Source organism: Lactuca sativa, chromosome 5 (assembly GCF_002870075.4).
Source record: "Lactuca sativa cultivar Salinas chromosome 5, Lsat_Salinas_v11, whole genome shotgun sequence".
Classification (NCBI taxonomy): Eukaryota; Viridiplantae; Streptophyta; class Magnoliopsida; order Asterales; family Asteraceae; genus Lactuca; species Lactuca sativa.
In genome coordinates, this window is record NC_056627.2 from 161,515,177 (window position 1) to 161,542,028 (window position 26,852).

The following is a 26,852-nucleotide window of genomic DNA, read 5'->3' on the forward strand; positions in this document are numbered from 1 at the left end:
ATGGATCCTAAGATTTAAGTGGGCCTTATTCAAAGACAAACTTTTGAACACCCTTTGGGCCAGTTTTGGGCTTCAAATGAGTGTCATTTTTAACCACCATCAAGGTGGCTTGGTGGCCTAACGATGAATTGATGATCATTTGGTATTTAAACACTCTGAAATAGGATGAGTTTTAGGTTCAAATCACATAAGTTTCAATCTTCAAATAGTCTGCTGATTAATATCCTCGAAACACCAAACTAACCTAATATTCTTGAAATCAAATTAAAACAATGTGCTTAAAATTTATTCTAAAAAAATCACAAATCAATTTATTAACCAATGCAGGAAGTGTTGTCATAGCAGGACTATATATGTAAAGTCTCTCATCAACTTTGCAAGTATCTTCAACTGTTTTAGAAAAAATGGTTGTATGATAAAACAAATTTTAATAAACACGTTACAATATCTATGGAATTTGACTTCTAGAAATTACAAACATACAAACCGATGTATACAACATAAGAAACACACATTAAACTCTACCATTGTGAGTTACAAAGGGTCGTCAGCAAGCCACCTCATAAACATGCTTAGACATTCTTTAGGTTTATACTCTGGAGCTGTGTGACCTCCTCCCTGGTAACAACACAAACAGGTCAACACCATCATGTTCATAACAAGAAATGCTTCTTTTGCCTCAATAAATTTGCAAAATTTCTTTTTTTATATCAGAAGGTTTACAATTATATCATCAATATTGCAAATAGACTAAATTACTATTGCTCAGTAAGTTTCAAGTTTCAGGGTAGTATACTTGTAGAAATGGATTAGGGTTCAAGGTTTAGCGGTCGCAGTAACCACCAAACAAGGGATTGTTTAATTTATTTGCATCTCACATTATGCTTATTGGATGTGACAGTGTGGGCCAGCTTAGCTTAGGGTTGCAGAAAAATAAAAAATTTTGTAGATATTTTGTTGTATTTGACAAATAGTAAAACTCTTTACAAAGTCGAACATTGTCATTTTCATGAGACAAGAGGAGCATGGAGTGAGATGATTTTCAGAGGAAGATTTCTCACCTTTACAGTAGCAAAGGTTAACGTGTAGTTGTGGTTCGAGTATTTCATGGTATATCTGCAAGAAAATAAGAGAGCAACATAGTATTGAAATCGAAAGTATTACGATTTTTAGCATTTTTTGATGATAGCAAGTCAAATATTGAAAATACAACTCACCCGGCTACTTGTTCATCAACAAACCAAGGTCTCCAATCACTCACAACCAACAGATTTAACAACTCAATCCAGTTCAATGTACCCAGATATGGAACAACCATGTCATGATCTCCACTGTAAAATGTAAAGGATGTTTATGCGCTTGAACATTTCTCTACATATTAATTAATGTTGACAACAATCTTGAGCCCACCCACACCACTATGCAATAACATCATGTGAGATGTAAATCAGGTAAACAAGAGCCTACTATAGGTGGCTGGCATATGGGTCCCGTGCCAACAAGAAGCTCAATCCACATTAGAATTGAAACACCTACACTGTGGTTGTTAGACTCTATTACAAATTATGTTTTCCCATAAAAGTCAATGCCTTTCATTAAATCGTATATATACTCGATACCATAGTTATCGATAGCGAATAGCGGCAAATAGCGCCGGCCACCTATAAGCTATGTAGCAAATAGCGGTAAATAGCGACCGCTATTTCGTATTTAGCGATAGGTATAAAAATATTAAAAAATATTTATTATTTAACTATTATAGCTATTATAACCAATAAATAAGCAAACAAACCACTAAACTAGCTAAATAACTTAACTATATTAGTTTTTTAGACATGGATTCGAAGGCAGAGCAAGTCCAGAGCGTAGAGGTGGGAAGCGAAGTGGCAAACGAGACTTGATTTTAGTTAGCGTCAAGCCGTTAACCCTAATACGTTTATTCCAGCTTTTTTTTAAAAAAATAATAAAAAAAATAACCCTATCGCTAAAAACCCCGCTTTCTGTCGCTATTTAGTCCATAGCGGTCGATGACCGCCTCGCCATGCTATTTGCTATAGCGACCGCTATGGTCGCTATTGACAACTATGCTCGATACATGTACATAATTGGGTAGGTATACATAAGTGGGCTTATAAACATAAAGACCATAGAAAATATATAAAACAATATACTAAAGGAGAATATTACGTCTAACATCCCCCCGTAGTCTGAACGGGACATCAAGAACGGACGTTCAGATTAGATCTAAAATCAAGAAACAATGTGGATGGCAGACCTTTAGTAAAAATGTCAGCATACTGAGAAGACGAGAGGACATGAAGGACACATATCTGTCCTAAAGCAACCTGGTCACGAACAAAATGGATATCAATCTCTATATGTTTGGTGCGTTGATGTTGAACTGGGTTGGAGGACAAGTAAACCACACTAACGTTATCACAGTATACCAGGGTGGTAGATAGAGGAGGATAAAGGAGCTCACATAGCAGGTTGCGTAACCAACATGTCTCAGCAACAGAATTTGCAACACTCCGATACTCTGCTTCAACACTAGAACGAGAGATCGTACCCTGTCTTTTAGATGACCATGAAAGAAGATTCTGACCTAAAAACACACAATATCCAGAAGTAGAGTGACGAGTAGAAGGACAGCCAACCCAATCAGCATTAGAGTAGGCAATAAGACCATGCGACGGAGATATGTATAGTTGGAGACGATGATCCAAAGTGACATCTAGATACCGGAGAATACGCTTAAGAGCCGTGAAATGAGGCTCCCGAGGATCATGCATATAGAGACAGACCTGCTGAACAATATAAGTAAAGTCTGGTCTGGTAAAGGTCATATACTGAAGTGCACCATCGAGACTGCGGTATAAAGTGGGATCAAAGACAAGAGGACCCGTACCATCAAACTTGGCAGAGGATTCTGCTGGGGTTCATGCGGGTTTGAAATGACGCATACCGACACAATCAAGAATCTACGTGGCATACTTCTGTTGAGATAGAAACATGCCATGTCTGTCACGTGTAACAGCAACACCCAGAAAATAGTTTAGAGGACCCAAATCAGTCATTGAGAATTCTGAACGAAGAGAATCAATGATTTGTAGAAGAAGAGCAGCGGATGAGGCAGTTAAGACAATATCATCCACATAAAGGAGCAAATACGCGATCTGGTTACCCTATCTGTAAATAAAAATGAGAAGTATCGGATCTACTGTTAGTAAAACCATGACCGGTGATGAACTGAGCGAAACGGTGGTACCAAGCACGGGGTTCCTGTTTCAGTCCATATAAGGACTTCTTTAATAGAAAAACATGAGTAGGAGCGGACAAGTCTCGAAACCCGGGGGCTGATGCATGTAGACAGTCTCCTGAAGATTCCTGTGAAGAAAAGCATTCTTCACATCTAGCTGATGAACCGGCCAATGATGAGAAATTGCCAAGCTGAGAACGGTGCGTATTGTAGCCGGTTTAACAACCGGACTAAAAGTCTCATCACAGTTAATACCGGGTTGTTGACTACGACCATTTTCCACGAGACGCGCCTTATAGCGAGCTAGAGACATATCTGCATTATGTTTATGTTTAAACAACCAAATACAATTAACCACATTAGCATCGGGGGGCCGAGTCACAAGCTCCCAAGTCCCGTTAGAAATAAATGCATTAGATTCTTCTTTCATAGCATTTAACCAGTTAGGATCTTGAAACGCTACAGAATAAGAACGCAGGACAGGGGAGGAAGATGACTCGACATGAAGATTAAGTTTATCAATGGGTTTGACAATACCGTGGCGTTTACGAGTGACCATAGGATGAGTGCTTGTAGTGATAGGGTGAACCGGCACACGAGGAGGACCAGACACATCCGAAGAAGAGGTACCAGTAGTAGAAGAAAAGAAACAGGAGTAACAACAGTCGAGTTGGGTTGTTGAGTGGCAGGATCTGGACCAAAAGAATGAGGGCCAGTGTAATGAGAGGGTGTGGGTTGAGAATTGAGGGGTTGAGCTCTATGAGAAGGGTGATTAAACATGTTGCGTGTCTCCTCAATATGTAAGAAATCATAGTTAGGAGAATCATTTGGAGTCATTGAACCAAAGGGAAATACGGTTTCGTCAAAAGTTACGTGACGGGAAATGATGATTTGGTTTGTTTCAAGGTTAAGGCAGCGATATCCTTTATGAATCGAGGGGTAACCAAGAAAAATACAAGGAATAGAACAAGGTTGAAACTTGTTGGTATTGTTAAGGTGATGATAGCAAAGACACCCGAAGACACGAAGGTGAGTATAAGTGGGATATTTTTGAAAGAGTTTGTAGTATGGGGAGTCATTCTTAAAGGTGGTGGAGGGAAGAATATTTAGGAGGTGAGTAGCCATATGGAGAGCTTCAACCCAATACGTGGGAGGTAAGTGAGCTTGAAAAAGAAGTGTGTGAATGGTTTTATTTATGGTCCGAAGCATGCGTTCAGATTTACCGTTTTGTTGAGAAGTGTACGGGCAAGAGAAACGCATATGAATGCCATGAGTGGTGCAAAGATTATGAAACTGGGAGTTGTCAAATTCTTTTCCATTGTCACAGTGAAAAGTTTGGATATCTGTGTGAAATGATTTTTGATATAAGCACGAAATATGACAAACTTGGAGAAAACATCAGATTTGTTACATAGGGGATACACCCACAAAAAATGAGAAAATTGATCTAGAAAAATGACATAATATTTAATACCACTATGACTTTCCAACGAGGAAGTCCAAACATCAGAATGAACAACTTGTAAGGGAAATAAAGCTTTAGTTTTAGACAAAGAAAAAGACAAACGGACATGCTTGCCAAGTTGACAAGCATGGCAAAGTAAATGAGAATATTTTTTATTACAAGAAATGACTTTATTTGATACTAAATGCTTGAACACTTGTTGGACGGGATGATCGAGATGTTGATGACATGTGGAAGACTTGACACTAACAATAGCTTGGGGAATTGGACTTGTAACAGGATAGAGATTACCGGTGCTATCGCATCGTAGAAGAATTTGTTTCGTTAAAAAGTCCTTCACAGAAAAATCAAATTCATCAAACTCAATAGAACATTTATTATCACGAGTGAACTTACGCACAGAAACAAGATTTTTGATAATTTGGGGGGGGGGGGGGGGGGGGTAATAAGAACATTTTTTAAATGAAGCGTTCGAAACGGATTATAACCAAGAGTTGTGTTACCCGTTTGTGTGATGGGAATGCTAGATCCATTACCGACTAAAACTGAGAAATTAGAATTATTACATTTATTGCTAAAGGACTTGGGAATACCTGGGTCGGCGTTAAGGTGAGCGGTGGCACCGATGTCCATGTACCGGTCCGCGGTTCCCGGATCATGAAGATTCATAGTGGAGAAAGCATGTGGTAAAAGGGTAGCTTGATCCGATGAAGCATAGGCAGAATTGGGCCAGCCAGAAAAATTGGTAGTGGGTTGTCCATTATAGAATAGAGCTTGTTGCTGGGCCTGAGAAGGCTGATTCCAAGGAGGTTGAGTGAAAGGCGCATGAGAGCTGGATTGATTAGTCCATTGGGCTGCTGGCCAGTGGGCCGAAGATCGTGGAGTCGGAAGCAAGCCACGTTGAAGTGGGTAGTAGACAGGCCAAGGAATCAATGATCCCCAGCCCCAAAAAAATTACCAATGCCGCCTTTAGGACCAGATGAGCGACCACGACCCCCTCTACCATTGCGACCTCCTCTTCCACTGCCACGATTCTTTCTACCACCGTTGTGGGAGCCATTGCTGCTACGAGATATGTTATTGGAGGAGTTTGTGGATGGGGATTGGTGCTCGGTAGCAAGAACGGTAGGGGAAGAGGAAGTTTCGCAGTTAAATGTTTGAAGACCACGTTTTTGTTCTTTTAACATGGAGCGTTCCTCAAGAGATAGCATAGAACGCATCTCGAAAAATGAGGGAATACCGGATCGTAAGGATGATGTGAACATAAGTAGAAGGCATCCAATTGAGAGCATACATGACGAGAGATCCCGGGGGCACAAGAGATCCGATATTAGAAAGGAGATCGGCAATGGCCTTGATCTTGGTACGGTATTCAAGAATGGTGGAGTTGCCAAGAGTGATATTTCAAAGTTCATCCTCCAATTCAATTGCTTGAAATTCCTTATTTTCGTGAAAGAGATCCTGTAGGGCACCCCATGTGTCGGCAGCAGTACAACCTGGTTTGATGATCGATTGAAGAACAGGCTGGGATAGAGTGGCATACAACCATTGTTTAACCACATTATCTTCTTGAGGCCATGATGGGTCGTCGGGTATAGGGTCAGGAGGTTCAAGGTGATCGAACACCTCATAGCCACGACAGTGAGTCTGAAAAAGTTCCTTCAAAGCGTCATAGTTGAGTCGATAAATGTAAAGAATGAGAGGCACATAAGATTTTATGTTGGTAATTCTGTATATCTTGTCGGTGGGACAAGAGGGGGGGATAGAAGAGACTTTTTTAGGAGGCATGGAATAGAGAAGCACAGAGGACCAGAAGAAGAAGAAGAAGAAGAAGAAGAAGAAGAAGAAGAAGAAGAAGAAGAAGAAGAAGAAGAAGAAGAGATACTCTGTGATAAGGGATCGGCTAGGGTTGGCACGTAGAAAGGCCTGATACCATATTACAAATTATGTTTTCCCATAAAAGTCAATGCCTTTCATTAAATCGTATATATACTCGATACATGTACATAACTGGGCTAGGTATACATAAGTGAGCTTATAAAGATAAAGATCATAGAAAATATATAAAACAATATACTAACGCCTTGTTCCCCAGTTTTTTTGTAAATTCATCAAAGGAAAGGGAAGGAAAATTTTGACCGAAAGAAAGGAGGGGAAGGAAAATATTCATTATACCGTGTTCCCAAGTTCGAAGGAAATGAAAAGAAATGAGAGGAAAAATTTATGTTTTCGTGTTCCCGAGTTAGGAGGAAAAAGAAAATAAAACTTGAAATTTTCCTTCCCCTCACTTTCTTCCCAAATCCGCCCAATTTGGAAGGAAAATATGACTCCAAAATCCTTCCCCTCCCTTCACTTTCCTTCCATTAATGAAACTCGGGAACACGATTTTCCTTCGATACCCCTCACTTTCCCTCCATATCCTCCCATTTCCCTCCTTAAGTAAAACTCGAGAACAAGGCGTAAAGGAGAATATTATGTCTAACAGACTCAAACCATAGACCTTTTTGTAAGTGTATCACCAGGGACCCAACTGTACTATGTACACCCTTTGTGGTCAAGGGGAATCTAGTTTAAGGAAAAATAGAATTGATATAATATTTTGGGAGAAAGAGATGGATGAAGGGTAACACCTGTATACAAGAGCTCGGCAATTTTTATGATTAGCAAAGTGTTGATGATAGGTGATCGTACTTAGGACATTGTGCGTGTATGATAAGACTTCCTTACCAAAATCAAATTGTAAGGAATAATTGCATCGCACCCACTCGATTTCATTAAACTCCTGGTGGTCATGAGAATGTTATCCTACATAATCGAGATGAACATGAAATAATAGAACTCGTTGTGAAATACAAACCTCATGAATGTGAAGAGCTTTTCGCACGTTTCTACTATTAGCCCATGTATAAGAATACAAATAGTTGTCTGCCTGTCACATGTATAGATAAAAGATAAAAATTATAAAGAGTGAACCATTGATACTTGTAAATATCTCATATGTAAAGCCATAATACCTGAAAAAAATGGATATTTGGCTCTCATTCTAAGAAAAAACATTTTCTCCTAAATCTAAAAAACGCCATTTAAATCACGATTTGTTTAGATCACTCACACATATTTGACTTGTTAGTGTAACATGAGCTTTTTCCTAAACAAACTGAAAATGTACTATTTGTCAGGATAACTCTGTAAGATATTTTAATTTTAGTATGTCACAATAACTATTATGTTTTTCAGAATTGAAGTGCCTGATAACTCAATGACACCTTAATTTACTATAGGGTAAAATTAGAACTTAAGATAGTGAGTAATACACGACAGCCTTGTATCTGAAGTTGAGGTAACGACCACATATCATTAGGGGTTTTGTCAAGAGATCTTAAGACCCTTCTGAAGAGATCAGATTTTAAGGCGTTGAAAGTGTCACAAAAAGGCTCTAAAATGTGCGGCTTGCGGATTCTTTCAAGGCACTGCAGATCGAAAATAAGAAAGCGACAATTAAACAGAATATATACAGATTATGAAGTAGCCATTATTAGCTAGTAATCCAAGTTGAAGTCTAAGTCAAGCACCTTATCTACTACTTGAAGATCATGTATGCAGAGACTGTTGTTGGGATCTACATTCAAGTGCTCTCCATAGCAATTTTCTTCAGTTGACTGCAAAAATATAAACTTAATTAATTCCTAGGCATATTGCAATTTTGTATTAGTCGACAACTCAAGTGTAGTTTTTTTTTTTGCCTTGTAGATTGCATCTGATAAGAGTCCCATACGATGAGCAAATGGGATTCTTGAATTATAGTCACCACTTGTGTCTGTTAGAGGATTACCAAGCAGGTACCCCTATAAGTTTGAAAACATAATAAAAGAAACATTAGGTAAATCTTTTCCAAATCAAACTCATGCACAAACATTGTTCATTTTAGAATTGTAAATAAAAAATTAAAACAATAACTTCAATTGATCAATTTGTACTTTGATGTTAATATGTGGCCCTTCTCCAACTTCATTACCTACAAAAGAGGGAAACAAGAAAGACTTTATTTAGTCAAAAGAAGATTAGCAGACTAAACAAGATGATTGTAAATTTGTAAGATTTAAATATACCGTTATATATTTCCTGAACAATCATTGGAAGCACTATACCATTGTAGGAATCAGAACCAAGATACAAAGGATTGTTGAGAAATGTAGGATGATCCACAAGCCACTGTTAATTTGAATAGACATAGAAAACAAGCTTTAATGATCTTAGTTTGTATCTAAAACAGATAGATTGCAATCTGTTTTCAAGGACACGAATTAAACATGTGAATATGCTTTAAAATATGTAAAAATAAACCTTTAATTTCATCAGGAGTATATATAACCACTTTACCTTTCTAAGAAATTGGTAAGTCTGCAATGTTGATAATGTATCATTTGTTATATAAGCTTCAGGAGTTTTTGCATAGGAGAATCCAGACCCAGCAGGTTGATCAAGAAATATTATGCTGGCTGCCTAAAATGTAACACTTATTTCATTATATATATTATCAAGAAACATGGACTTATTAGCTTCTTAACACTAAACAGATTGGAAAATTTAAAATGAAAATCAACAAGTAAAAGGACACCTTTGTCCAACTGTGAGGGTTTATCTCGAGCATTGGCTTCTCCAAAGTGGAATTTGCATAGTTTATAGTGAATGGGCCTGTGTAGAATATCAGCAACAGGTTTAGTAAAGTCTTTATAAATTTATGATGGAAATACACATGTATTGTCTTAATCATTTATGATTTTGACATATTAGGTCAACAAAAGGTTACAATGATTCACCAATTTCCCTGAACTTTTAGATAAAATCTTGGAAACTATTTTATACTTATGGACATGCATATGAAGGACGGTGATTATCAATTTATACGGTTTTCTTTTCTCTCTTTATCTCCCATTACACATAAGAAACAAAAGAGACAATTAAGGGTGCGTTTGGTTGTGGAAAACTGTTTTCATTTTCTAAGAAAATGTTTTCAGAAAGTAGAGTTAAGTTTTCATTTTCAGTTTTCAATGAAAATTTTAGAAAACACATTTGGTTGGAACCGGTGGAGTTTTCATTTTTCATCTAAGAAAATTTCGAAAACTTTGGAAAACTGTGAAAATCACTTTTCTAATTTACATACAATTTGGAAAACTGAAAATTTTCATTTTTCTTAGAAAACTTTAGAAAACTGAACGAACGAAAAGCGTTTTCTAAATTCCCGTTTTTGTAAGAAAATTTTCCTAGAAAACTAGAAAATTTTCCACAACCAAATGCACCCTAAGAATTTCATCTCCATCACTTTCAAGGCATACCAAGAAAACTACTTTGCCTATTCCACCAAAAGATAAATCGTTGCATCATCATCTACAAATGCAAGATGTGTCTTTGCACTAAATGATGGTAAATGACTATTCTACCCTTTGTCTTAACAGTACTATTGAATTCCAAAACTAAATAAAGTTGATTTACTAACAGAAACAGTAAATCTTAGAAATACCTATTTCATACAAAAGGCCAGAAAGAGCAGAACAACCAGGCCCTCCTGTGAGCCAAAGCATGAGAGGGTCGTTTTTTGGGTTCCCTTCAGACTCAATGAAGTAGTAAAATAACTGCACATCATCGGATTCTCCTACCCCAATGTAACTTAAACCACATTTTGTCTTAAGAGTTAGTATATCTACCATATTAAACAAAGAATGATAGTAACAGCATATAAAAAGGTTAAACACAATAATCAACAACACACTTTCATTTCTTCATTCATTATAGCATTCAAGTGTCATCTTTCCTATAAAAACATTGTTCTCTGTAAAACTCAATCCAATTATTGAAATGCCTTGCGAATACAAAACAGTTTTTACTAGAATTCCAAAGTACAATGTCCCGGTAAGAAAAAAAATTGGAAGTACAATGACCTAATTGAGTCTATTTTTACAATATAATGTGTTAATAAAAAATAAAAACAAAATGTTACAAAAAACAGATAAATAAAAGTACATTGTTTTTCTTGCATTTAACCATATATAAAACAACATAAAATTAAATTTTATTACAAAGAACGTGGCCTTACCCAGTTTCGAGTGTGAATGGAAGGTCACCTAGCAAACCTGGCAGTGACTTAACCAGGAATCGTGACTCAGTAACCTCCATGGAAACTACCAGAAGAAGAAACACACTAAACAACCTGAACTTGCTAAAGAGGCTCCAAGGTTGAAGATGAGATAGTGGGCATGGTTTCATGATGCTTCTAAGAAAAAAAAAACATATATACACAAGTTAACTTCCAGAAAACAAGATTTAGAGCTCAAGATTTCTTTCTATCACTTGCGCAGTGGTAATAATCTCCATAGCCAAATCACCATTACATTCACAATGAAGCAATTGGGTGATAGATCGAAACATGAGTCGCGTTGACACTGTTCATCGGAAGTCATAACAAAAGGAATCGAAACGATGGAAGCGTACATGACTTAAGGGTGTAATTATACCTTAGGAAGACGAAGCACATTCAGGTTCTTTGTGATGGTGACTGTCTGCTCTTGCTTGTGTTTACTTGTGTTGAGTGTTGACTGAATTTGTGGACAAAAGAGGCCTATCATATATTCAACATCAAATAAACGTACCGGGAATTTAATGAATGAGTAAATTACAAGAATGTCCCTATGGTTTAGGGTAATTTGTGTGTTTGGTCCCTAACTTATTTTTTTAACTCGGAAGGTACCTATTGTTTTTTTGTTACGTGCTTGGTCCCTGTATTACTTAAAAACACTATTTTGCCCTTGATTTTCTAATATATTTAAATAAACACACTCCCAACACTACAAGAAAAATCCTAAATAGCTACGGAAAGTTACTATGAAATCAAAATCCGTTGCTATTTTACTACGGAATATGCTACGGAACGACTTGTCGTAGCTATTTTGCTACATAAATGGTTACAGAATTGTATTATGTAGCTAAATCTTAAATAGCTATGTAAAGTTGTTACGAAATCTAAATTCATAGTTATTTTACTACGGAATATGTTACAAAATGGTTGGTTGTAACTAATTTGCTACGGAAATGGCGACAGAATTGCTTTCCGTAGCTAAATCTTGAATAGTTGCTACGGAATTAAAATCCGTAGCTAGTTTACTATAAATAATGCTACAATTTTTTTGGTTGTAGCTAGTTCTCTATGAAACTTGTTACAAAATCCATGTATGTAGCTAGTTGGCTACATAATTGGCTACAAAATAAAAATCCGTAGCTAGTTAGCTATGAAATTAGGATCCGTAGCTATTTTGCTAGGAAAATTTGCTACAAAATAAAATTTTGTAGCTAATCTATTATGGAATTTGTTACAAAAAGGTGAATTTGCAAAATAGCTACGAAATCAAAATCCATAGGTATTTGGCTACGGAAAATTCCGTAGTTAAGTTGTTACGGAATATGTTTCCGTAGCAAAATATAGAAGATTATTGAAAAAAAATATATTAAAAATACATAATTATTTTTGAAAACTCAACAACAAAAATAAAATATTATTTTTGATTGTTTTGAAAATTTAATTATAATATAATTTCTACATTATAAATATTCTGTAATTTGCCACTTCGCATAAGTGTAGGGATTCGAATAGAAAATTCTGCATACTTCACAAAACTTTACTCCTATTGCGAAAGTGGGTAGTAACTTGACCCATGACGTTTGTTTGAATGTTTATTAGGCCAAAGGGTATATTCACTAGATATTCACTAGAAAAGTGATGTCACATATACGCCATATCCATCCACTTACATGTTTACTAATCCTTGGAAATGGTTATCACTCTATATTGTTTTTTTTTTTTTTTTTTTTTTTTTTTACATTATATTAAAAAAACACAATAAAACATTAACAAAAAACACATTAACAAAAATAATAATAATAATTTTTTAATTTTTTTCCATTACATTAATGGTGTAATTTGTTTTGTATATTGTTATATATTTTTTATAAAATTAAGTTAATATAATATAATTAGTAAGGATATATATTGGAAATATAGAAATCGAAAGAGGTTATATGTAAATAATATATAAATGGAAAAGGTGATATATGTAAATAATATATAACTTAAAGGGGTGTTATATAAAATTACCTCTAAATTGAAAAGAAAAATAACAAAGCTGTACACCAAATTTGTCTGTGATGTGAATAATTTGTTTTGACGCGTAGTAAAGCCCCCCATACCTCATGGCCTTAAGGGAAAATTAGTAAATCTACACAAATCTACTTCTTCCCCAACCCCAAATTAGAGGTATCACGTTCAAAAGATCGCATCTCTCCCTCTCTCAACCTGCCGCCGTTGTTGCTTAGCCATCATTCACGCCGGTCGTTGCTACTCACATCATTCTGATTTGTCAATCGCCGATCACATTCCTCATTCCTCAGATCACTTACGCCTCCTCTCACTCTCATTTGCTTTGCCGTTCGATTTCTGCTCCGTCAACTAGTAGATTTTTCTCGATCGTCAACTAGTAACATTCTTCTCTCTTCTTTTTGCTCCATTTTCTCTTTAGCATCCAATGACTTGAAGGATATTGATCTCTATCGTCAACTGGTAAATTTTTTATTGATGAATTTGATTGATCGAGTTTATTGCATTTGATGCGAATTATGGATTTTGATGCAATGATTGCCAATCTGACATGATTTAATAGATTTCATTTAACAATTACATTCCTAAACAAACTTGAGTGTCGACTGATATCTCTCGTTTTTATCGGCATCAAAATCAGCCAATGGTTGTTGTCGACTGATATCTCTCGTTTTTATGATCCATTGCTAATGAGTATAAATGAAATGTCTTAAGCTCATTGTCTGAATAGTCAAAAAGTTTCTTTCAAGGATGCCTTTTCCACCAAATGCAAGCATATGTCGAAGCTTTCTTGATGGTTGTCATAGACAAAGAACAAAAACTCAAGCATGTTAATAATAATTATATACGTTGAATCTATATAGTTGTTCTTTTTACATATAAATGGTCGATTGCAGTTTCTTTGCATAAAATGGCATACCTAATACCAATGCATGATAGGTGTTTGATAAAATGTCTGAATAAAACTTAAGCACCTAACACTTCCCCTAACCATTGAATCACACAGATTGTTATATCTATCAGTTTTGGGTTTGATCCTGAATTGATCCAGTTTTGTTAAGTACAAGATTCTCATTCTCATTCTAATATAACACATCGACAATATAAATTGGTTGAAAATATGATATGTATTATAGTTAGATCGTTGTTGCATAACTTAATGGAATTTCACACAAATAAGAAATGCGTTAAATACCCACAATTGTAACACATTTATTTTCATTTTGCACAATGGTTTGTTTATGGTACTATTTATTATGAAACAAACAAATTAAGTAAGCTAAATTAGATAAAATGTTTGGACGTAACATAATGAAGATGTTATATTAATTATTAAAAAAATAGAAGAATTTTTAGCATGATTTTTTTGTGACATTGTTGACTTGTTGGTAAAAAGAAAAGAAATATAAATAAAAGTCATTGTTGACTTGTTGAAGAAATTCTTTTTTGTAGGCTGATGATATACTTGGGAATCCATCAATTTATGAAAAGGGAAGTGTGTATTACTACTCTGAACGAGGGGATCGATTGATTGACCTAAATGCATTTCGTGACACCCTTTGGCAGGTATTATATAATTTTGCATCATTAAATTTTCTTGGACCATATTACCCTTCTTACGCTAATTGATTTTGTGGCTTATTTTGCTCTTCAGAAGTGTAATTTTGAGAATCCACATCTGAGTACTTTTGGGAGTGAAGCTAAAGTTGAAGAAGTAAGAAATATTGTTCAACAGCTTCTCAGATGGGCATGGAAACACAACAAGAACCTTGAAGAACAAGCTGCTCAACTCCATATGTTAACTGGATGGGCACAAATTGTTGAGGTAAATGGAAGAAATAGCTATATGCTTTCAAATTTCTTCTTAAAAAAACCCAATTATGATATTGAAAATTGATTTGCATTTAACCCTAATCTTATGTATGTGTGTCATCTTTATCAGATTTCACCTTCAAGAAAGTTATCCTCAATGGAAAATCGATAAGAAATATTATTTTAGTGCGTTTTTTTTCTCTTTCTTTCTCTCTCTCTCTCTCTCTCTACCCCTGAAATATGGCAGGAATGTTAACTCAGGTAATATAAATTCATATATATGTATTTTTTAATTTGTTGTTGAGTTGTTAAATGATTTTTTTTAAATATAAAGGTTTCAATTACATGCATGGCTAAACTACGGGATGAGAGGTTTATTAACCCAAGTGTGTTGAACTCGGATACTGTAACATGTCATGATGTTATTATGACAAGGTGAATTTAAATGGTGCATGTCACTCTATCCTCTATTAGATTATGATGGCAATTCTCAAACATGACACATCAGAAGCATTGAGGAGAAGGTAACTATGGTTACAATTGGAAATTCACAATAATCTTTTTTTTTGGTATATAATGTTTGATGATGAGTCTTGATAATATGATTAAATTTTAGGCACTACACTTTGCATTTAAGCTACTTCCAATATTGTCAACACATACTGGATCCAGATGTTGATACTACTGTTCTTCAATCTTTGTTAGTGGAAGAACAAGAAAGTGGAGATTTGGATCTTGAAAAGGAGACAACTTTCTAAATCTATGATTTCTTCAGATTCTAATTCCTTTAAAATACTAACTCTTACTTTTGGGTTCAGATTGACCAGGATCAGGCTGAGCTGGCACGTGCAAACTTATCTATCCTAAGAAAAGAAGCTCAATCAATTCTAGATTTGGTATATTCCATGATGTTGTATATTGTTATTATTATATTATTACAATAGCAGTAATTATTATTATTTTTAAAGGCCATAAAAGATGCAACTCAAGGCAGTGAGTCAGGAAAAATAATGGCTTTCTTTGTTCTGGATGCATTAATATGCATTGATCAAGCAAAGTTTGAACAACAACTTGCACAAGCAATGAATGTCATTAACACATTGAGTGAACAAGTCAAAACTTTTATTAATCAATGATAGAATATTATGTATCGAATAATGTTTTACGTTAAATTTGTAGCGACTTCTGATTTTGAAATATGTATCTTTTGATGTATTGGATATTTCATTTTAGTTTCTATAGAAATACTTTGTTATTTTTGGTTTTATATTAATTGTATTTTTGTAAATTGATATAATAAGTCAAATTAAATAACCGAATTTTATAGAAAAAATGGTATGGAACGATTGTTATGGAATTGACTACAAAAAAGTTGTTACGAAATTTGCTACGGAATGAATGAATGGCTACGGAATTTGTTACGGAATGAATGGCTACCGAAATTGCTACGGAACAACTAGTTACGGAATTTGCTATGGACCAAATGGCTACGGAATTTGCTACGGAACATTAGCTACGGAATTTGCTATGGACCAAATGGCTACGGAATTTGCTACGGAACAAAATAGATACGGAATTTGCTACAGAATTCATTGTTACGGAATTGTGATGGAAGTGTGTTGTAGTTGAAATGCTACGTATAAACGTCGTAGCAACGGCCATAACAAAATTGCTACGGAACTATAATTTTGTAGTTAAACATTTTGCTACAAGAAATCTTACTATGGAATCTCATTGGCAAATTCCGTAGCAACTTTCGTAGTTATTTAGGTTTAGCTACGAAATTACATCATTTTGCTACGGAATTTTTCCGTAGTTAAATCGAAAGTTTCTTGTAGTGCAACCTCATCCCCCCTCACATTACCTTACATACCCCATAATTTTTCCCTATTTAAGTAATAGTCCTTTTAGATAAGACAGGGAACAACCACGTAACAAAAACAAATATTAGGGACCAAGCGCGTAACAAAAACAAACATTAGGGACTTTCCAAGTTAAAAAAATAAGTTAGGGACCAAACGCGTAAATTACCCCAAACCATAGGGGTCATTCGTGTAATTTACTCTTAATGTATTCATTTGGTTATAAATATTTTTGAAAATAATTTAATACGAGGGCATCTACAATGCATTGAACTCTACAGAATTCAATGGAGTGTCACATCATCATTCACTATTCCATACAACTATTTTCATTTTTTTATTCCACAATATATTAAACTCTACAAGTTCAATGGAACATATTAAAAAATTATTTATTTAAAGATTTAAAGACGTTCTTTTTCTCCACTCAAGAATTCAATGATCATTGAACTCCAAATCCATTGAATGTCAAGGTGACATTTCACAATGGTGGAGTTGTATCCATTAAATGACAAGTAGACATGACACCTCATTCAACTCTTCCATTAAACACCTCATTGTGGATGCTCTGAGTTTGATTTGTAGCAATAAGACAAAATTTCATAATTGGTCCTTCTGATTTGCAAAATATCTTATTGTGAGGACATTTATGGAAAAACGTCACACTATTGGTCCCTGCGGTTTGCAAAATTACATGAAAGGTCCTCATGCCGTTAAATCAAAGGTATTGTTTGTTTTTTGTAAAAAACTTCTTCAGACCTCTTATTATTGTGCGGCGCAGCACAGACGCAACATTTTTAATTTCACAGTTGTTTGTTTTTTAGAAGTCCTTAAAGTAAAAAAAAAAAAATACATTTGCGCGTGTTATGTTTGGCGCAGCACTTGTATTGCCTCTTCCAGCCTCTTCCAATCTCTTTTTTTTCTTGCTGAAATCTTTGTTTATATGTTGCTGAAATCTTATTTTACATTTTTTTTTTAATTTTTTGTTTATTCTTGTTGAATTTTTTTTTTCGATTTATTAGATTGAATAATGATAACTTCTTGATAAAATACTATTATTTTTTTGCTAAAATATCTTTATTTTTATTTTTTTGTTGAGATATCATTATTTTTTGCTGAAATATCATAAATTTTTGCTGAATTGTCATACATTATTAATTTTTCGGTATTAAAAAGTTATTTCGTTTTATAAAATCAGTTTTTTTATTTTTTAATATTTACAACAATATGCAGATGTTAAAAAAAACAAACACACCTTTTATTATAGTCTGCAGCCGTTTGATCCATCTCTTCTACTGCAGATGGTTGCAGAGGTGGTCCGCAGACTTCATAAATTTTTGTTTCAAAAAAAATAAACAACACCTAACTTTTCAGCAATTATATTTTAATGAAAAATATTATTTTACCCTTGTACCAAATTTGCAAAAGACTACAAACCTCAAAGACCATTTATGTAATTTTGTAAATATGAAATTAATATATATATATATATATATATATATATATATATATATATATATATATATATAATACTTTTTCTAATATTTTTACTTATTTTGATTCAAGTAAATAAAAAACAAAAACTCCAATTTAAAATATTGTAACAGCTTTTTTTGTAGAGTCTGATTGTTATTATTTTTATTATTCTTTGTTTCAGTTTATCATCAAATTGAAAATTATTATCTTGAATTTAAACTATTAGTTTCTCATATAGAAATACGATTTAATTTGTAAGTTACATTTTAAAAATATTAGCTAGTTTTCCTATTTTAATAATTATAAATCGCAAATATCACAAATTAAAACATTAATTCTTAATATACAAACCGTTTGATTTTTTAAATTTTAATTTGGCGTGACATATATAAAATAACTACTAAAGAAAAAAAGTATAAACAAAACAAATGGATCAAAATTACAAATATAAATAGAACTTTTTTATTTATTTGAATCAAAATAAAAAAATAAAAAAAGTTACAAAAACCATAAATGACCAAAATTTAAAAAAAAAATAGAAAACCAAAAAATCTAAAACACCAAAAGTGTAATATACTCTAATATATTCATATATTTTACATTTTTTGGAAAATGTCAAAAAAAATTTATCAAATTGATGAAAAGCAAAATGAAAAAACAAAAAATTAAAAAAATAATACGAAAAAAATTAAAAAGAAATAATACGAAAAAATTAAAAAGAAATATGAAAAAAACAAAAAAAAATATAAAAAATGTAAAATGTATTAATATATTAGAGTATATTACAATTTTGGTGTTTAAGTTTTTTTTTTCTATATATTATTACTTGAATCAAAATAAATAAAAACAAAAGAAGAATAATAAATAACTAAAGTTGTAAAAAAAAAATAGAAAAGCAAAAGGTAAAATAATGATAATGATAAATGCAATTGCTAGCAATATTAATTATGGAGCATCAAAGTAAAAAAAATAATAAACCATAATGACATAAATTTAAAAAAAAAAAAAAACAAAAAAAACAAAAAAAAAAACAAAAAACATTAACACTTCAATTCATAAATAAGAAAAATTAAAGAAAAAATGGTTTCGACGTGGTTTATCGAATTTACATTTATGTACTTAAATAAAATATATAAAAAAAACATTAAAAAATCATAAATAACTAAAAATAGAAAAAAAAATGCCAAAAGGATAAAAAAAGTTATGAAATCATTGAAATTATATATATATATATATATATATATATATATATATATATATATATATATATATATATATATATATATATATATATATATATATATATATATATATATATATATAGTATATTTATACTTTATATATATACAAAATTTCAAATTTACAAAAAATACAGAAATGGTCCTTGAGGTTTGTATTATATTATAAGTTTGTTACAAGGGTAAAATAGTCTTTTTCATTAAAATCTAACAGCTGAAAAGTTAGATTTAACGGAAGGAGTACCTTTTATGTAATTTCGCAAACCACAGGACCAGTGGTGTGACGTTTTCCATAAAAGTCCTCAAAAGTGAGATATTTACAAACCACAAGGACCAATTATGAAATTTTATCTAGTAATAATGTTCTCAAATAGTAAAACAATCTAGTCCAAACTTATTTAATTTTAATAAATAAAAAAAACCATGTTTGATAAAATACCATTAATTGTGATGTATATGTATCGGTTAGACATCCTTAAAGAGATTTTTTTAGTGTAAAATAAAATTAAAAAGTAGAAACTTTAACTTCTAGTAAGGAATTAAAGGGAAATCTGTGAAAAAATTCCCAAAGTTTTGGACAAATTTATGATCTAGTCCTAAATTAAATTTCATTAATGAAAAAGGATAGGAAACTGACTATTGTAATCACCTTTAGCCTTGTTTTACATTTTTAGTAGGTTACCTATTGAGGTGTGCGCCAAATAAACTGAGAGTGTAATGTGGCATGGCCTTTCTTTAAATTTTAAAAAATCAAAATTTAGGAGGAAATGTATGAGAGGGAATCGAACCCTTATTGTCATGATTAGATATATCCCTTTTGTCCCTAAATCTTCATGGTGTGAGAAATGGGAAGGTTGGATCTCATAAAGTTGGCAACTTTATGAATCCATGTGATCATTCTAGTGTCATATGTTCCAGATCTGAGGATCTATGTAGTTTTTTGTTTTATGCTCAAGTTTAAATCCTTATTGTCATGTTTTTGCCTTAAATGGAAGTGAAATGCATTGGACATACAGTCCATAAAGCTATGCTTTTTAGGGCTTATTAGGAGTAAGAAATCATTATGGAAACTTTGGGTGAGCAACTTTGGAACTTGGGTGCTTAATGAGTGTATTTGTGCTTTTATTCATCCTTAAGGAATTAGGGTTTGGGATCTTGATTTTTTGAGGAGTCTTAATGGATAAAGTTGGAAACTTTATCCATCAAGACCATGGGAAGGACTAGATATGGGCTTTGGAGCTCGTGAAGTTGTAGGAAAATAACTTAATGGATTAATTTGTCCAGACTAGTCCCCACGGTGTGGCCTTAGGTTTCCATAACGTGGTAATTGGGTGGGAACCCGTCTGTCTTGTCGTTTAGCAACCATGACGTGGAAAAGATGGCTATGGCATGGCGACCAGCTGGAGGTTGACTTTTGACTTTCGACCATTGACTTTGACCAAGTTTGACTTTAGGTCATTTGGGGTATCTTGAGTACTAGATTGAGGCTTAGTCCCTGTGTTGTACACCATAGAGCCAGTACTTGGAGCAGCATTCAGTTCAACTATCTTTCGAACATTAAGGTGAGTTTTCCTCACTGTATCCATTGGTAGAAGGCGCCAATGTCGGCCCACTAGGTTGTCTTATGTGTCTTGGTTTATAGGATATTGTTATGCTATAGTAACATATTAGATTGGTAGAACTGTATCGTTACCTGTACTTGCTGATTATTGTTTACATGTTGCATATGTCTACATATTGGTGGTTGGGTTGAGACAGGAAGCCAAAAAACCATGGATGGCTGGGTAGAGGTGGTACTGCTTCGTGCGGTAGACCAACAAACTCGGGATGGTTGATTAAGGCTATAAGCCAACAAACTCTAGATGGTTAGGTTGAGGCAATATTCCAACAAACCCTAGATAGTTGGGTTGACGCCAAGGTCCAACAAACCCTATTGCATGTATTGTACTTGTTGTTATCATGTGGGGTATGTTGGGGGGGGGGGGGACTCACTAACCTATGGCTTATAGTTTGATTTTATGGTTTTAGGTACTTCAGAGGATAGGGGCAAGGCAAAGGCATGATAGCGCATATCATCCTGGATTTTTATATGACTTATGATTTTGGGATACTCTGATTTATGTTTATGGTTTTGAGAAACTATGATTTGATGTAAATTATTGATTTTGGATTGGTTTTAAAAACGAAATTTGTTTTCATGATTTTGGGATGTTACAAAATGGTATCAGAGCCCTGGTTTGGCAAAATTGGATGAACACTTGTTTGATTCCAGACTTAAACTAAGGATCTGCAAAATGTTTTTCAAAATTTAACCCTAGGAGGGATGCGATGTATACAATCAGCCGGAGCCAAGGAAAGTGATTCCCCAAGATCCCCATACTTGGTTTGTGTATTGATGACATGGTAGAAATGCATGCTAGTATATAAGCCAAGGAACTTTAGAAATTGCATGATAGAATTGTCTGGTGGATGATGCTTGATAGCATATGAGAATTTCTTGTTATACAATATGAAACTGACATTATAACCGCGGTTTCTTAGTTTGTGCACCATAATTGTAAGTAACCAAGATTCTATATGCTGAGAATGTTTGCTTTACCCTTATTTACCATTCTATGTCTGGTTGTGGGCTTAGGGTAGATTCAAGTATTCGACCGTCTATGGAGTCTATTGTTATGTATGATTACAATACACGAGCAGGTGCAGGGTTACTGTAAGTTTCATGAGTGAGTATGAGTTGTAGTGGGCCATCCTGAAGAAAGATTAGCCACTCTCGAGAGACTGAGTATAGGATGTATGTGTATCCTAGTTTTTGGGCTTTGTAGTCGGGTGGTCCATGAGGATCCTTTGAGATAAACACGGGTAGGTGTGGAAAGTAGTATGTGTCTGTATTATTGGCAGCACATGACCCGTACGCGTATCAAGGAAGTCACGAACCCTAAGGGTTTAGTCTTTCCGTAATGTTGTAATAGTATGAATTGTGGTTTTTTTGGTGTTTTTCCGATTTATTTTCAATATGCCGAGCACTAGAGATTTTGGATTAGGAGATAGCAGCCCGGACAGGGCGGGATTGACGGATGATAAGATCCATAATACGATCATCACTTAGGTGACCATGGTTGTGAGGGAGGTGATCCTGGAGGTTTTTGGGTCTATTAAGACCATGATGATTAAGCTTTTTGATGAACGATATAAGCTGATGTGACTGAGGTTGTTGCTGCTGCAGCCACCACAATTGTTGCTATGGTGGGAGTTCAAGCGAGAAGGTCAATTCAGTATCGGGAATTTTGAAGGGTTTTGAGCATATCTATTCTCCTATGTGATCATGCAACCCTAATTGCTTTGGATCTAAGTTTTTCTCTATTGAACATACAAATATGAACACGAGAGCAATAACCCTAGATCTAGTATATACAATTCCGAAATTCACACATATATTAGGGTTAGAAGATTACCTCACTTGTTATGTAGTAATAACAAGTACCACCTTGACTCTTGAAAGCTTAGTGCCCCAAGTGTTGCACCTCTAATGGAGTCACATGAAGACATAATTAGGATTAGATTCACAAATAGTCTCATCAAGAATGAAAGGTACTTACTTGGAAGTATGATCTTTGATGATGATGATGCCATGTAGTGATTCCTTTCTTCCCATAATGTTTCCTTTCTGATTGTTTGATGGAGAGTGTTTGATTGATACCTTCATACAAATGATCATGGTGTTATATAGGGGTTAGAGCATAAATGAAGTGCTCTTCATTTCCCTTGATCGTTTACATGTACAAGAACATTAATTCATCAGTTGCAACTTATGGGAAAGATATTTGGAACCACACAAATATAGTCCCTCAAGTTATGAATGATTGTCATATCCATCATACTACAAATATTTAAGTCCAAGGACCTATTCTTTCATTATGGCAATTATCATGGTACACAATATAACTGTACCTAACATGTAATGAGTATTACAAAATAGTCCTAAGGCCACAATAATGTGTTATTTTCCAACATTCTCGTACTTGGCCGAGAGACTATTTGTATACATGTTTCATTATTTGGCCAAGATAAGTTCATCATGTTTCAAATTAATATCAAAAGCAGAAAAGTACAGCCTTGCGCATCCATTTTAGATACGGGGCCCCCACCGATCATACTATGGTATTTCATATGAAACTTACGATTAATATAAGCCAAATGACTTTATAGTTAAGTGGTCATGCATTATATTTGTCTATATATAAATTAATTGTGTACAAGTTATTAATATAGACAAATTGTGTATTATAGAGGAATAACTATCAAGTACTTGAATAATAAGAATTAAAGGTTATAGTAAAGCACTATGCTAGAATTACATTATACTAAGTCTAGCCATAAACCCATATTGATGACATCTTGAAATACTTCGGGTGGTAGCCCTTTTGTTAGCAGATCCGCTAGCATATCATTAGTGCGTATGTGCTCGATACAAATGACATTATCCTCCTCTTACTCTTTAAACGAACAAGTATTTGTATCGAGGTAAAGCCTCATTACAATTTAATTATTGCTAGTGAAAATCTTATAGAGGCAAAGTTATAGGAATTTACGTTCTTTTAACAGCCTTGAAATGGAGTTTATAATCATGAGCCTTGTGATTAAATTTCTCAACAAGACTCCATGGCAAGTTGTATTATGTGTGACAACATATATTTCCATCATAGTTGATATAGCCATCAATTTTACTTATGACTCTTCCATGATATTGGCTGACTAATAGCATAAAGATGTATCCTAATAATGACTATTCATCTTTGCATTTTGCAAAGTAGAGTCAAAAATCATACATTTCTAAGTTATAACTTCTTTTATAAACAAATTTGTAATTATTAGTCTCATGTAAATATCAGAAAAACTTTCTTGGCAACATTTCAATAATCCAACCTATGATTTGATTGAAAACGGATCATCATGCCAGTAATATAAGTGATTTCAAGATGAATATAAACTTGGGCCTACGTAAAACTTCCAACTACTAAAGCATAAGACATTAATTTCATTTGATATTGTCGTATATCTATTTTTAGGTATTGAAATGAACTAAAAATGTTTCTCTTAATAATGGAAACAACTAAAGGGAAGCATTGTTGCATGCTATACTTACTTAATACACACCCAATATATCCTTTTTAGCATAATCATATTTTATGTATGTTGGATTAGTGTCTAAGTCCATAACTATAATTGGTATGTACTTGACCAGATTTAGCATGGTCCATTTGGGTTGCACTTCACCGAAACAATTTATATGGAGAGTCTTTTGAGAATAGTATGTTTGTGATTTATATTAATATATTATAAGTTCTAATATATTAATATGGAATCATATTATTTAATTAGTATTGATCAAGGATTAATTTAGTGATCAAAATGAACTAATTAAATATGGATTCTTATATATAGTATGGGCCAAGTCCATTTAGGTTGGGCTAAGCTTGCATGGATAGTCCATGGAGTTTTTAACCCATGGATCCTATTGAAATGAAAGGTCATTGGTATTAGGGTTTACATGGATGAAACCCTAATCCTCCAAACTATATAAAGAGGTCTTTGGCACATGAAATGGAACTAGTGTGTGAGCAAACAACAGTGGGCCAATTTCTAGTGTGCTTACTATTCTCTCAAGTTTTCCAAGGAGTTTCTGGTGATTTGTGATTCCACTTGAGGCTTCCACACTATTAGGGCTAATCTCTTAAAGTTCAAGACATCAAGCCACATCAAAATGTATGTCTTCTAACTAGACTTTTGTAGTATTGTTGCTTCATAATATGTTAGTTAGGATAAAACCTTGGAATATTGAATATTTGCATGTATAATAGATAAAACATATATCCAAGGTTTATAGGGTTGCATGTACACCATATGAGTGTTAGAATGCTCAAAATCCATCAATGTATTCATATAGCTATAAGATACAAGGCTTCAGTAGGATCTTTTATATCAAGGTGACATTATAGTAATTATTTTGATTCATTCAACATATAAATGTCATTACACGCTAATAGATAGTCATCTATATATAAAACGAGCATGATAAAATTTCCTCCCATGGATTTTGAGGTATATAAATCGATCTAATTGGTTCTTAATCAAGTTGTTAATGTTCCATTGAATGTTAAATACCATTGACAGGAAGCCTGATTTGGCCTATATAATTTATTCCTTGAGTTTGGATGAGAACATTTCTTAGTAATAAATACCCAATTTTGTGAATACCCTTTAGCGATCAAACAAGCTTTATATCGTCCAATGTTAATCGTTTGGGATTTAGTTTATTCTTAATGATCTACTTGCATCCTGTGGGTGTGAAACCCTTTGGTAATTGAGCAACTTCTCGAAAATCATGCCTTTACATTGAATTAAGCTCATCATTCATAGCTTCATTCCACTTGATCACAAGTTATGGTATCATTATCCATGTTAGAATCGACCTCATGTAATCGTCATAATTTATGGGCCACCCATGTCATAGACAATGTCTTGTAGGCTATCGAGTTTCTTGAGTTTCAATGTCAATCTATTAAGGGGGTTCATTTTGTGGTATTTCAATTTCCCTTTCATTTGAGGAGTCTTGTTCATAAGGAAAACTTGAATATCCTAGTGGTTATCATAATTAGCACTTGAATTATAGTTGAAGATTCTTGGAGGTCAAAGATCCCTCAATGAAACACTCCCACTGATTTTGACATTCTCAAGAAATCTGACATGCTTCATATCTAAAATCAAGGTAATATGTGATCTAACATAAAATTGGAAAATTTTAAAGCTTTCAGGATACGTGATAAAGAAACAAGTTACATTTTTCACGTTGAGTTTCCACGACCGAGGATTCTAGAGTTTTGTCCAGGCCTTAGGCTTGATTTCCTTTTTGTCCACAAAAGGAGTTTTAGGAACATACTTTGAAGGAACTATATGCAAGATGTAGACCGTTACTTTTAATGCCTTGGTCGATAAAAGTTTGGGAAAATTAGTGTTTGCGAGCATACTTTATACCATGTGCATTAAGGTTTTATTTCTCCCTCAGATAGACCATTTATTGAGGAGTACCCATTATGGCGTATTGGTTAACTATCCTATGATCTTTACAAAATTAAAAGAAATATCGAGGTGCTTAACCAACATCTGTATGTTGACCATAATACACAAAACTCATATCTAATCTCATTACTTTTATTTTCGGGTCAAGATAAATTTCAACTATTTCCCGAAAGGTTTTAAGCATTTTAGGAGATTCAGAATTTCCATTCAACAAGTATGAATACATGTAACAAGAATAATCATCAATAAAAGAAAATTTAAATGATTTATGATGACATACATCTACTGGGAAAGTCCAAAAATGGTGGTATAGATCATTTTTTAGTAATCTTGGACTTCTTGTGGATCTTTCCTTATTCCCCTTTACATACTTAACTCATTTATTGAATCTTGAGTAGCTAAGTTATAGTGGAACTTCATATTTTATGAGATGTATCATCTGTCATGTATGGCCTAAGCTTCAGTACCACAAGATAGATGAACTCTCCACTTCTCAGTTATGTTTGTTCAAATT

The 26,852-nt window shown here is 33.8% G+C and overlaps 1 protein-coding gene and 1 non-coding gene across 6 annotated transcripts; one reads left to right on the plus strand and one right to left on the minus strand.

Annotated features, from left to right (window-relative positions):
• Nucleotides 1-373: 373 nt before the first annotated feature.
• On the minus strand, nucleotides 374-11,347 carry LOC111891881 (serine carboxypeptidase-like 18). Of its 4 annotated transcripts, none has more exons than XM_023887943.2 (15): nucleotides 11,237-11,347; nucleotides 10,819-10,995; nucleotides 10,246-10,391; nucleotides 9,343-9,419; nucleotides 9,105-9,227; nucleotides 8,834-8,936; nucleotides 8,702-8,739; nucleotides 8,468-8,569; nucleotides 8,297-8,383; nucleotides 8,039-8,194; nucleotides 7,582-7,653; nucleotides 7,355-7,506; nucleotides 1,218-1,331; nucleotides 1,062-1,116; nucleotides 374-618 (listed from the first exon to the last, which is right to left on the minus strand). In XM_023887943.2, exons 1-15 carry the CDS (start codon nucleotides 11,254-11,256, stop codon nucleotides 535-537), a joined length of 1,506 nt encoding a protein of 501 aa, XP_023743711.1. In that variant the 5' UTR covers nucleotides 11,257-11,347; the 3' UTR covers nucleotides 374-534. The 4 variants fall into 4 exon arrangements, with proteins under 4 accessions (XP_023743711.1, XP_023743712.1, XP_042758558.1 ...); XM_023887944.2 differs by having other exon boundaries at nucleotides 10,819-10,992; nucleotides 11,237-11,335; XM_042902624.2 differs by lacking the exons at nucleotides 374-618; nucleotides 1,062-1,116; nucleotides 1,218-1,331 and adding an exon at nucleotides 1,339-1,537 and having other exon boundaries at nucleotides 11,237-11,323.
• A 1,583-nt stretch (nucleotides 11,348-12,930) lies between these two features.
• Nucleotides 12,931-15,949, plus strand: LOC111891882 (uncharacterized). Of its 2 annotated transcripts, none has more exons than XR_006192478.2 (7): nucleotides 12,931-13,332; nucleotides 14,323-14,436; nucleotides 14,525-14,695; nucleotides 14,813-14,943; nucleotides 15,017-15,206; nucleotides 15,299-15,578; nucleotides 15,651-15,949. It is a non-coding gene; the product is annotated as an uncharacterized LOC111891882 (transcript). The 2 variants fall into 2 exon arrangements; XR_006192477.2 differs by having other exon boundaries at nucleotides 12,931-13,249.
• Nucleotides 15,950-26,852: the final 10,903 nt, after the last annotated feature.

Excerpts from the sequence above, each read along its gene's own strand:
- LOC111891881 (XM_023887943.2), bottom strand. The coding sequence starts at position 11,256 with ATGTGCTTCGTCTTCCTAAG. Across the intron at positions 10,996-11,236 it reads ATGTGCTTCGTCTTCCTAAG|AAGCATCATGAAACCATGCC; the intron begins GTATAATTACAC and ends TTTTTTTCTTAG. Across the intron at positions 8,195-8,296 it reads ATCTTCAAGTAGTAGATAAG|TGCCTTGAAAGAATCCGCAA; the intron begins GTGCTTGACTTA and ends TTCGATCTGCAG.